Source organism: Leptodactylus fuscus, chromosome 6 (assembly GCF_031893055.1).
Source record: "Leptodactylus fuscus isolate aLepFus1 chromosome 6, aLepFus1.hap2, whole genome shotgun sequence".
NCBI lineage: Eukaryota > Metazoa > Chordata > Amphibia > Anura > Leptodactylidae > Leptodactylus > Leptodactylus fuscus.
In genome coordinates, this window is record NC_134270.1 from 99,123,798 (window position 1) to 99,137,334 (window position 13,537).

General features: G+C 44.2%; 1 protein-coding gene across 1 annotated transcript; it reads left to right on the forward strand.

The window, feature by feature from the left end:
- Positions 1–10,943: 10,943 nt before the first annotated feature.
- MC3R (melanocortin 3 receptor) lies at positions 10,944–11,915 on the forward strand. The gene has a single exon (XM_075278614.1). It carries the CDS (start codon positions 10,944–10,946, stop codon positions 11,913–11,915), a length of 972 nt encoding a protein of 323 aa, XP_075134715.1.
- The last annotated feature ends 1,622 nt before the right edge of the window (positions 11,916–13,537 follow it).

Consider the following 13,537-nt stretch of genomic DNA (forward strand, 5'->3'; position numbering starts at 1 on the left):
ACCTAGCAAACACTCTTGAAGAGGCTTTATCAGTCCCCACTCCCGCTCATGGCCACCTCCACTTTGCTTCTACCCTCAGGAGTCCTTGTGCATCCCATATCATGTCAGCAATTCCAGCAGGTACTAGCCTTTTTTCTTTTTTTTTTTTTTAAAGCAGCCTGTCAAGCCCCTTAAAGGCAGTCTATCATTGGCTAGATAGTTTTTTTTAAATAGGCATATCTTTACATAGTCTTTAGAAAGGCTATTCTAGGCATACCTTTCATTCATTGATCCTCACAGCCGTTTTTTAATTAACCTGGTTTCTTAATATGTAAATTAGTCAGGGAGCACCGGAAGTGTTATCCCTGTAGCCTGAGCAACCCTGCATGTTGATGGATTTTCAATGAGAATAAAGCAATTATAATCATTATAGAATATATGGTAATGTTCTGGTAACACCTCCTGCATTGACTTATTATAAGAGGTGTAGAAGGAGGGATCGTCTGTAAAGAAGGGGGCTGGTGATGTTACCAGAAAATTAGCGGATGCTATGGGGCCCATGACCTTATTGAGCCTTGCAGGTTTTTTTTATTTTTTTTTAAATAGACTGTTATCCTTTGGAGTAAACTCAGGAAGTAATGGGCCCTATTTACTTATTGTTCCCCACTTCTGCTCATGGCCACCTTTGTTTCCCCTTCTGCTCTCCATGCATTCCATATCATGTAGCTGACACACCTTCTGGGAACAGAGATCGTTGAGTAAAGCCATGGGCCTGTGGCAAGAGTATTTGTTGAGTCAAGATGAATATACAGTCCTATGAAAAAGTTTGGGCACCCCTATTAATCTTAATCATTTTTAGTTCTAAATATTTTGGTATTTGCAACAGCCATTTCAGTTTGATATATCTAATAACTGATGGACACAGTAATATTTCAGGATTGAAATGAGGTTTATTGTACTAACAGAAAATGTGCAATATGCATTAAACCAAAATTTGACCGGTGCAAAAGTATGAGCACCTCAACAGAAAAGTGACATTAATATTTAGTAGATCCTCCTTTTGCAAAGATAACAGCCTCTAGTCGCTTCCTGTAGCTTTTAATCAGTTCCTGGATCCTGGATAAAGGTATTTTGGACAAACAATTCAAGTTCAGTTAAGTTAGATGGTCGCCGAGCATGGACAGCCCGCTTCAAATCATCCCACAGATGTTCAATGATATTCAGGTCTGGGGACTGGGATGGCCATTCCAGAACATTGTCATTGTTCCTCTGCATGAATGCCTGAGGATTTGGAGCGGTGTTTTGGATCATTGTCTTGCTGAAATATCCATCCCCGGCGTAACTTCAACTTCGTCACTGATTCTTGAACATTATTCTCAAGAATCTGCTGATACTGAGTGGAATCCATGCGACCCTCAACTTTAACAAGATTCCCGATGCCGGCATTGGCCACACAGCCCCAAAGCATGATGGAACCTCCACCAAATTTTACAGTGGGTAGCATGTGTTTTTCTTGGAATGCTGTTTCTTTTTGGACGCCATGCATAACACCTTTTTTTATAACCAAACAACTCAATTTTTGTTTCCAAAATGAAGCTGCCTTGTCCAAATGTGCTTTTTCATACCTCAGGCAACTCTATTTGTGGCGTACGTGCAGAAACGGCTTCTTTCTCATCACTCTCCCATACAGCTTCTATTTGTGCAAAGTGCGCTGTATAGTTGACCGATGCACAGTGACACCATCTGCAGCAAGATGATGCTGCAGCTCTTTGGAGGTGGTCTGTGGATTGTCCTTGACTGTTCTCACCATTCTTCTTCTCTGCCTTTCTGATATTTTTCTTGGCCTGCCACTTCTGGGCTTAACAAGAACTGTCCCTGTGGTCTTCCATTTCCTTACTATGTTCCTCACAGTGGAAACTGACAGGTTAAATCTCTGAGACAACGTTTTGTATCCTTCCCCTGAACAACTATGTTGAACAATCTTTGTTTTCAGATCATTTGAGAGCGGGCTGTCCATGTTCGGCGACCATCAAACTTAACTGAACTTGAATTGTTTTGTAGAAAGAAATGGTCCAAAATACCTTCATCCAGGATCCAGGAACTGATTAAAAGCTACAGGAAGCGACTAGAGGCTGTTATCTTTGCAAAAGGAGGATGTACTAAATATTAATGTCACTTTTCTGTTGAGGTGCCCATATTTTTGCACCGGTCAAATTTTGGTTTAATGCATATTGCGCATTTTCTGTTAGTACAATAAACCTCATTTCAATCCTGAAATATTACTGTGTCCATCAGTTATTAGATATATCAAACTGAAATGGCTGTTGCAAACACCAAAATATTTAGAACTAAAAATGATTAAGATTAATAGGGGTGCCCAAACTTTTTCATAGGACTGTAAATGTTTTTTTTTTTTGTTTTTTTTTGTCACCTACCTTGGGCCTCCACTTAGTATACTTTGGGGACTAAAGAGAATCCAGAGTATAATAATTTCCTTTCCGCTTCTATCCAGACAAGTTTGGACCAAAAACAGGGCTAAATGAATCTTCTGAGGTTTGCCCATCTTTATCTACGACAGATGAACAAGTCACTCACTCAGATTTTCCAGTGACACTGATTCCATAACAAATGTGTTCACTTGATGGTTCAATACCAGGTCACCTATATATTTTTTAATATATTTATTTTAGTTACTAGCCAACATGTTCTGCAGTGATTTACAGATACAGTATTTATAAAGTATAAACACAGCATCTGAGCAGCAGACATGGCGCCTCCTGCAACTGATTGTAAAATGAGTTTTATAGGATCATTGAAGTCTTGTTATTAACATAGAAGATCCATTAACAGGAGATCTATGTGTAAATATTTGCTACAGCTGCACACATTTCAGTGTTACTGTGAGGAATGCAAATGTCATGGGCAATGTCACCGCAGAGCATAACTGTACTTCATGCTGCGTAACACAATGTGCCAAGACTAGAGATGAGCGAACAGTGTTCTATCGAACACATGTTCGATCGGATATCAGGGTGTTCGCCATGTTCGAATCGAATCGAACACCGCGTGGTAAAGTGCGCCAAAATTCGATTCCCCTCCCACCTTCCCTGGCGCCTTTTTTGCACCAATAACAGCGCAGGGGAGGTGGGACAGGAACTACGACACCGGGGGCATTGAAAAAAATTGGAAAAAGTCATTGGCTGCCGAAATCAGGTGACCTCCATTTTAGACGAATAGTGGATTTCAAATCCGGGTCATATGAGAATGTGAACTTTGTGACTATGAGACAGGGATAGCTGTACAGGCAGGGATAGCTAGGGATAACCTTTATTTAGGGGGGAATGTTATTAAAAATAACTTTTTGGGGCTCTATCGGGTGTGTAATTGTGATTTTTGTGAGATAAACTTTTTCCCATAGGGATGCATTGGCCAGCGCTGATTGGCCGAATTCCGTACTCTGGCCAATCAGTGCTGGCCAATGCATTCTATTGGCGTGATGAAGCAGTGCTGAATGTGTGTGTTTAGCTCAACTACACCGGTGGAGTAGTTGAGCTAAGCACACAGATTCAGCTCTGCTTCAATCAGCGCTGGCCAATGCATTCTATTAACTTGATGAAGCAGAGTGTGCACAAGGGTTCAAGCGCACCCTCGGCTCTGATGTAGCAGAGCCGAGGCTGCACAAAGGTTCAAGCGCACCCTCGGCTCTGATGTAGCAGAGCCGAGGGTGCACTTGAACCCTTGTGCACCCTCGGCTCTGCTACATCAGAGCCGAGGGTGCGCTTGAACCCTTGTGCACACTCTGCTTCATCAAGCTAATAGAATGCATTGGCCAGCGCTGATTGGCCAATGCATTCTATTAGCCCGATGAAGTAGAGCTGAATGTGTGTGCTAAGCACACACATTCAGCACTGCTTCATCACGCCAATACAATGCATTAGCCAGTGCTGATTGGCCAGAGTACAGAATTCGGCCAATCAGCGCTGGCTCTGCTGGAGGAGGCGGAGTCTAAGATCGCTCCACACCAGTCTCCATTCAGGTCCGACCTTAGACTCCGCCTCCTCCGGCAGAGCCAGCGCTGATTGGCCGAAGGCTGGCCAATGCTGCTCAACTACACATCTGATGCACACTCGGCACTGCTACATCAGATGTAGCAATCTGATGTAGCAGAGCCGAGGGTGCACTAGAACCCCTGTGCAAACTCAGTTCACGCTAATAGAATGCATTGGCCAGCGCTGATTGGCCAATGCATTCTATTAGCCCGATTAAGTAGATCAGTACATCAGAGCCGAGGGTGCGCTTGAACCCTTGTGCACCCTCGGCTCTGCTACATCAGAGCCGAGGGTGCGCTTGAACCCTTGTGCACACTCTGCTTCATCAAGCTAATAGAATGCATTGGCCAGCGCTGATTGAAGCAGAGCTGAATCTGTGTGCTTAGCTCAACTACTCCACCGGTGTAGTTGAGCTAAACACACACATTCAGCACTGCTTCATCACGCCAACAGAATGCATTGGCCAGCACTGATTGGCCAGAGTACGGAATTCGGCCAATCAGCGCTGGCTCTGCTAGAGGAGGCGGAGTCTAAGGTTGGACCTGAATGGAGACTGGTGTGGAGCGATCTTAGACTCCGCCTCCTCCAGCAGAGCCAGCGCTGATTGGTCGAGTTCCGTACTCTGGCCAATCAGCGCTGGCCAATGCATTCTATTAGCCCGATGAAGTAGAGCTGAATGTGTGTGCTAAGCACACACATTCAGCTCTACTTCATCGGGCTAATAGAATGCATTGGCCAATCAGCGCTGGCCAATGCATTCTATTAGCGTGAACTGAGTTTGCACAGGGGTTCTAGTGCTCCCTCGGCTCGGCTACATCAGATTGCTACATCTGATGTAGCAGTGCCGAGTGTGCATCAGATGTGTAGTTGAGCAGAACTGGCTCAGCACTGCTAAGTCTCTGCATTCGCATAGGAATGCATTGGCCAGCCTTCGGCCAATCAGCGCTGGCTCTGCCGGAGGAGGCGGAGTCTAAGGTCGGACCTGAATGGAGACTGGTGTGGAGCGATCTTAGACTCCGCCTCCTCCAGCAGAGCCAGCGCTGATTGGTCGAGTTCCGTACTCTGGCCAATCAGCACTGGCCAATGCATTTCTATGGGGAAAAGTTAGCTTGCGAAAATCGCAAACTGACAGGGATTTCCATGAAATAAAGTGACTTTTATGCCCCCAGACATGCTTCCCCTGCTGTCCCAGTGTCATTCCAGGGTGTTGGTATCATTTCCTGGGGTGTCATAGTGGACTTGGTGACCCTCCAGACACGAATTTGGGTTTCCCCCTTAACGAGTTTATGTTCCCCATAGACTATAATGGGGTTCGAAACCCATTCGAACACTCGAACAGTGAGCGGCTGTTCGAATCGAATTTCGAACCTCGAACATTTTAGTGTTCGCTCATCTCTAGCCAAGACCCAAACTCTGCAACAGTCATCATTGATTTATGTCACTTCTGAATCAAGTCTGTGTGGTTGGAAAGAACTCAGAGAGCTAATGGGAATGAAACAAAATATTAGCTTGGATCAGAGGGCTGCAGCTGTGTTAGGATTTTCTGCAGTAGATAGTCAGGCATTGGGATCAGCCTATGGATGTTAACAAGAATGTTCATATTAACAGCAAGCTGACATCTTGAGAGAGGTGAGGTACCTGTCACGAGCAACTCAGTGGAGGAAGCTGTTGTCAACCAACTATTCCAGCTCACCTCCCAAGTTGGGGCAAGGTTGAGGGGGCCTGCAACAGGAACGGAGCAGCAGCCCCATCAACTACATAGCCATGGTTTTTGTGAACTGCAGCACTGCTCCTGTTACTTGAATAGGGAAGGCACTGCACACACTCCTTATACACTAGCAAGTAACGGCAGCCGCAGGCTGTGAGAACAGCTGATCTGAGTAGGGTTCAAGTATCAGTCCCCAACAGATCACATACTAATGATCTATCAGGGGAAACCCATTTTAGCCGTCCATACACATGATCTACTCATCTGCAGACCACTGGCCAATTCAGATTATTTTAGTTGCATTTGCTGTTAATCTTATATGTATGTATGTATATGTATGACCACCATGAAATCAGTTTCTTTGCACCTACCTTTAGTGATCCCTACTTTGTGCCTTTGAGGGGCCAAAAATACCTTTATATTCAGGATCAATGCCACTTAGCTCACGTGGGCTCATCCCTCCATCCTACTGTAGAAGAAGACACAGGAACTTGTCCTTTCATGGTGCCACCTCTTCATCTGTGGTGTCACCTGGCCCGGGGTGTTTTGAAAAAAAAAAGTAAAATGTCCCATGACTTACATGTCTTTAGAAAAGGCTTCTCCAATAAATCATCTCTTCTTATAATTATCATATAATAACTATCCATTAGAATAATACTGTAATTCAGGATGCTATCCAATACAATATTATTACTTACTGTATATTTTATTTTGGAAGCAATGTTTTTCATTTTTCACATAATTACAGGTAATGCTGCAAAGGTTAAAAGCCACGGACGAGACCTGTAGTAATAATTGACTTGCCGCAGATTTAATCTCATCTATTATGCTACTGTTGACAGCAGCAGGTTAGCCATCAGCAAGTTCACAACAATACCTATGAGGCCCCAATTTATGGCAGCTAAAACATACTGCTGTGCATTCATGTTAAATAATTGTCCACAAGATGGCAGTGTCATTTTGTAAAAAACTAAAGACTGTGTTAGGGTGAATTCACACTGAGTAAACGCTAGCTTATTGTGAACGTAAAACACGTTCAGAATAAGCGGCGTCTAAAGCAGCTCCATTCATCTCTATGGGAGCCGGCATACGAGCGCTCCCCATAGAAATGAATGGGCTGCTTCTTTCACTCCGTGCAGTCCCATTGAAGTGAATGGGAAGTGCTGGCGTGTACGCTCCGGCATGAGCAGAGCTTGCCGTATACGCCGGCACTCCCCATTCACTTCAATGGGACTGCACGGAGTGAAAGAAGCAGCCCATTCATTTCTATGGGGAGCGCTCGTATGCCGGCTCCCATAGAGATGAATGGAGCTGCTTTAGACGCCGCTTATTCTGAACGTGTTTTACGTTCAGAATAAGCTAGCGTTTACTCAGTGTGAATGCACCCTTAGGGCCCGTTCACACGGAGTAAACACGCATGTATTTTGTCAAAATACACATGTAAAAATAAGACTCCGGGTGCGTTCACACGATATAAAGTGTAGCGTGATCTGGCACGTGTACACGTGTCAGCAGATTGCGCGCTCAAAAAGATCCCATTCATTTCAATGGGAGTTACGAGCGTATACGCCGCGTTATTTTGCGCCTGTAATGTCAGGAGGTACGGCTGCAATGTTAGAACATGGAGGCTTTCTGCTATCATCCCAATCCAGCAGAGGGAGCCAGTTCCCAGCTAGAGACAATAGAGTGACCTGGGAAAGTAGAAGCTGGGGGCACAAGAAGTCTAGGACACACAGTGTTTCCAGGGGAAGAGGACTGCAGTGTTGGAGAGCAGAAGCAGTGTCTGCCAACAGAAAACAAGAGTGCTGTCATATAGTGACCAGAGCCAAGCAGAACAACCCAGTGAAGCACAGAAGTGTTGAAGTAAGCAGAGCACATGGTCAGTGGCGGATCCAGGGTTTGCGGGGCCCTGGGCAATTGACTTTGGTGGGGCCCTACTTACTAGAAAGAGGGAACAAAATGTGCGCTGCAGCAAATTAGGCCCCGCCCACTTTTATGTTGACCCCGCCCATTCTCATTCAATTTTCATGTGATTCTACACAGTATAATCCTCCTACAGTCACCCGTAAATTATGTGTCCCACCTCCATCACTCCCCCATTTTCATATACACCCTTCATCTACCCCTAGTTTCATGTCCCCCCCCTCTATCTGTCCCCAGTTTCATGCCATTCTCCCCCTTTATCTGCCCACAGCTTCATGTCCCCCCATCTCTGCCCCAGTGTCATGCCGTTCTCCCCCATTCTTCTGCCCCAGTGTCATGCCGTTCTCCCCCCTTCATCTGCCCCAGTGTCATGCCATTCTCCCCCCTTCATCTGCCCCAGTGTCATTCTGTTCTCTCCCCCTTCATTTGCCCCAGTGTCATGCCGTTCTCCCCCCTCCATCTGCCCCAGTCCCATGCCGTTCTCCCCCCTCCATCTGTCCCAGTGTCATGCCGTTCTCCCCCCTTCATCTGCCCCAGACCCAGTGTCATGCCGTTCTCTCCCCCTCCATCTGCCCCAGTGTCATGCTGTTCTCCCCCCCTCCATCTGCCCCAGTGTCATGCCGTTCTCCCCCCTCCATCTGCCCCAGTGTCATGCTGTTCTCCCCCCCTCCATCTGCCCCAGTGTCATGCTGTTCTCCCCCCTCCATCTGCCCCAGTGTCATGCTGTTCTCCCCCCCTCCATCTGCCCCAGTGTCATGTCATTCTCCCCCTCTATCTGCCCCAGTGTCATGCCGTTCTCCCCCCTCCATCTGCCCCAGTGTCATGCCGTTCTCCCCCCTCCATCTGCCCCAGTGTCATGCTGGTCTCACACTCACTCACACACACACACTCACCTTCCCTCGCAGCTCTCTCCCTCAGACACATATTGTAGCCGCGATGTGACGTCATCACATCGCGGCTACAAATGCCGGAGGCCCGGAGCTCAGCGTTAAAGCAGGAGCTGAGCTGTGACAGCTCCTGCTTTAAACGGCTATGTATACAGCTCATCAGCAGCCGACCGGGACCATTTTGTTAGGTCCGGGCTGCGCCGCGGGGCCCCGCTAAGCGCGGGGCCCCGGGCGGTTGCCCAGCTCACCCGGCCCTGGATCCGCCCCTGCACATGGTTGTACTGAAGGAGAGCAACACAGGGCAGTACAAGTAACTGAAGTGCAGTGCACATGTGATAGAAGTGCAGCAAGGACACAGAAGTGTGCAACCAGCTTCCCCACTGCAAACAGGAGGAAGGTACTACCTTGGAGAGACAGAGCATGAGCCCCAGAGGAGTCCAGTGCCCTCCAGCAGGATCAGTAAGCAAAGCCCATTGAGAGACTGTAACAAATGACACAGTGCCACTAAAGCTGTAGCTATACCCCTCCTTTACGTACCCAAGTTCTTATAGAGACTATGTCCCTCCTGTATATGATTTACCTGTTGCAATAGTTCAAGAGCCTGTTGCTGTGTTCAAGAATCATAACAAGTAAAGCCGTTCCTGTTTTACTCCGTTGTCTGAGTGAGTTTGTTGCCAGTCACCTGCACCTCTTACACGCCCATGATTTTTGCGGCCACAAATGTCATTGAAGTCAATGGGAGTCTTATTTTTACGCGTGTATTTTTTACATGTGTATTTTGCCAAAATACACACGCGTTTACTCCATGTGAATGGGCCCTTAGACACAATTGATGTTTATTCTGCCAGTTTTCCATCCTAAGCCCGGCGAAACTAGTCAGGGGACAGCTTCCCATTTGAATGGGTTTTAAAAGCAAACTGCCGCTGTCCGTCTGCAGCCTCTCTGCGGGGAAACTGGTTTTTTTTGGGCCAGACACAAAACCCTACATGTCCAACTTTGTGTCCAGCCAACACCAGTGGTTTGCTTTTAAAACCCATTCAAATGAATGGATTTTAAAATTGACCGCCGGGAAGCTGTCCCCTGTCTAGTTTCGCTGGGCTTTGGACGGAAAACCGGCGGAATGACACAGAGCGCATGGGGCGCAAGTATGAACGCCCCCTTACCAAATACATGAATTTAGGTGAATTACTTCATGATGAAAAGAAACTCTATAAAGAGGGATATGAATTGTGTATAACATAGCTTGCTTGCACTCAGAATGTACATGTACTCCAGCCAGAGGCATAGCTAGAAGGCATGTTAGCTCAGGACTCCAATACAAAATCTGTAATTTGGTTCCTACCTTGTGCTATGTACAATAGTAGTATTGTAAATGGCTACAGATCTTTAACAAACAATCCAGTTGCTGCACAACATAATACAGAAAGCAGATGCAGAAGAACAACATTAGCAGACCACACATCTGGTTGCAGAACCACATAAAACACAGAATATCAAGATATATATATATATATATATATATATATATATATATGTATATATATATATGTATATATATATATGTATATATATACATAAGATGCTGTAGAACATCATAATACACATCTTGAATGTTGCCGACCACTTAGTATACATTTTGGCATCTGTGGAACATTATAAGTTATACTTCAGATCCGACAGAGCATAACAATACGCACCTCATTTGCCTCATTGTATACACATTGCATGCTGCAAATGTTTTGTAAAAGAATAAAATATTTTTATATTAACGTTTCAATGGTCCACTCCCTTTAAAAAGAGGTTCTGGAGCAGCTGAGGAATGTAGTATAAAGAATAATGTTTACCATACCACTACTGTAAATCATATATTGTATCTGTATTAATGCCCTTTCCTACCATAAGGGGGCACTAGATCACTTTATTTTCCAGCAGAACTCTTTCCCTGTGGTACCTATTGCTATGCATTGCCAGGCTGAACTGTCACTCAGCCCTATACCTGTTCTATAAGTGGATAATCTTGTATGCTAGAGAATAAGGAGGAGTCTGAACTATCAATGAATGTGAAAAAAATCTCATGATTGCTTTATAACGGCTGCTACACACTGATCTAGTCCAGATGCCTTACAGCAAGCAGAACAAAACGCAGGCAAGTGTCTCCCCGTCTGCAAGAAGGCAAAAGGAAGGAGACAACTGAAAATCTAGAAGAAAGCTGCTTACCATACCAAGATGTTTTCTGGTCAAACTCTGAAAAGTCAAGGCATGGGTCCCAACACTATGGAAGATGCAGAGATATCTAGAAAAATGCTTATCTGAAAAGCTTTGACAGCTGCCACTTGAAAACAGGAGGTCACCAGCCCCAGTCCTGTTCTATTTGTGGTCCTTCACAAAGGTTCAGACATGAATGCGTCTCAGTACTTCTTCTTCATTCGTTCTGTCCATCTCAATGGGACATTGGACTTCAATGAGACTCTCTTGCTCAACAACGTAAGCAGCATTGAGTTCTGCGAGCAGGTCTTCATTAAGACTGAAGTCTTCTTGACTCTGGGGATTATAAGCCTGCTAGAAAATATCCTAGTCATACTGGCCATCCTGAAAAACAAGAACCTTCATTCCCCCATGTACTTTTTCCTCTGCAGCTTGGCTGTTGCAGACATGTTAGTCAGTGTCTCAAATGCCTTGGAAACTATTGTTATTGCGGTGCAGAATAAGTATCTAGACATAGGAGACAAGCTTCTCCAGCAGCTGGATGATGTGTTTGACTCCTTGATCTGTATATCTCTGGTAGCTTCTATCTGCAGCCTCTTGATTATTGCTATAGACCGCTATATCACCATATTTTATGCTTTACGTTACCACAGCATCATGACGGTCAAGAAAGCCTTAGCCTTGATCATGGTCATCTGGGTATCCTGCATCATTTGTGGTATCGTATTTATTGTCTATTCTGAGAGCAAAACAGTCATTATATGTCTGATCACAATGTTCTTCACCATGCTTGTCCTCATGGCCACCATGTATGTCCACATGTTCCTCTTTGCGCGTCTCCATGTAAAGCGGATTGCAGCACTGCCAGTAGATGGCGTGGTGCAGCAGCGAACATGCATGAAAGGCGCCATCACCATTACCATTCTTTTGGGGGTGTTTGTCGTATGTTGGGCACCCTTTTTCCTCCATCTTATCCTCATCATCTCCTGTCCTGCCAACAACTACTGCGTTTGCTATGGTGCCTACTTCAACACATACTTAATCCTTATTATGTGCAACTCTGTCATCGACCCCCTGATTTACGCTTTCCGCAGCCTGGAGATGCGTAAAACTTTCAAAGAAATTATTTGCTGCTATGGGATGAATTTTGGAAAGTGTGGCTGAACCAAAACAGTGTTTATTTTTAAGTAAATCACCCAAAGGTTCACATCATTTAATGGTCCATTGCTGCTGTATGTGTATTGCATGGGCAGCAAGGGGGTAAATCTGAATCACTGACACAGACTTGAGTAGTGCACTAGATCCCACAGTGCGGCCATTCATTATTATATTCCTAATACATCATTATACATAAATTCAGGGTAGTTCATAGCTTCATGCAACTAAACATTAACTCTATGAATATTTCCGAAGCTGCAAAGTGAACCCTGAGATATCTCACAAACACAACATTTCAGATTACATAATATTTCAACCTACAAAATGATGTCAGTGTATAAAGGTTTACTCTGAGATAACTCAGTGCTATCAGTTATTTCAGGTTCTGCTTTTACATTTCCCTGGTAAAAGGTAAAATTTCATGCTCTGAGACAATAAGTCAGAGAGTGAGATAGTATGTCAGTGCTTTCATATCCTATCATGAGATATTACAGAAGAAAATATAATTTTATAATTGCTATGAGCTATTACAGTTATTAAAGCTATTAGAGTTTTCCAGGATGTTGATATTGATGACTTACAGTATCTTTAAGATCGGTCAACAATATAAGATTTGTTGCAGTCTAAAACCTGGTACCTCCACCGTTCAGCCAATAGCAGCCATAAAGCCTGTAAAAGCATAGTGTACAAAGCTAGAAACAGATATCTCCATACACTGTGCCATAGACAAGCTAGGTTACTGCATTTGAATGGGAGCTGAGCTGCAGTAACCCGGGTCGACCACCATAGAGCGTATAGAGCCGTGTACTACTAATACAATGTGCTTTTGCCAGCACAGTGGCTATTACTGTCAACTGATGGGTAGTTGTGCTGGATACGGGATTCCCTCTCATCTGTTATTGATGTCCCATCCTAAGGATAAGTCATTAGTCTCACAATCCTGGGAAAGCCCCTTTAAGCCAGCGTTGGATATAATATAACAAGTTGATGCAATTAGATAACACGTCAGGTTCTGATATAAAACCCTGTTAGGAGATAGCATTATAGGGTACATATAATAAATCAGACAATGAAATAATAAGGCAGGAACTTGGCATGCTAGAAAGTTGCTATTTTATAACATAAGAGAGATAATAAGTCAGTTCTATAATTACTATAAGATAGCACATTTGATTCTGAGGCAATAGATCAATACATTGAGATCATATCTCCCTTACTAAAGAAGTCATAAGTCATGATCTGATACAACATTTGTCAATACTACAAGATCATATTTCCAGCTCTGATATAATAAATTGGTACCATGGGTAATACTACATGATCTAAGATCAATTAAATCTTATATACAATATTTCATGCTGTCAAATTCTGGTATATTATATCAGTGCTGTAGGATAATATTAACAAGTCATTTTTATGATACAATATCTCAGAGATCTACCACCACAATAAGTCTGAGAATTAATAGAATAAGAAAACTGGGGTGACTTCTATATTTTACCAATGGACCTGTAATGTTGGATCACATGTCAGAACTTTTGGTCTTACTATTAGGAATGAACTTAAACCCCAGACCAGAAAGAAGGAAAGCTATGCTAAACTACAATCCAAAAAGATTGCTTTTTTTT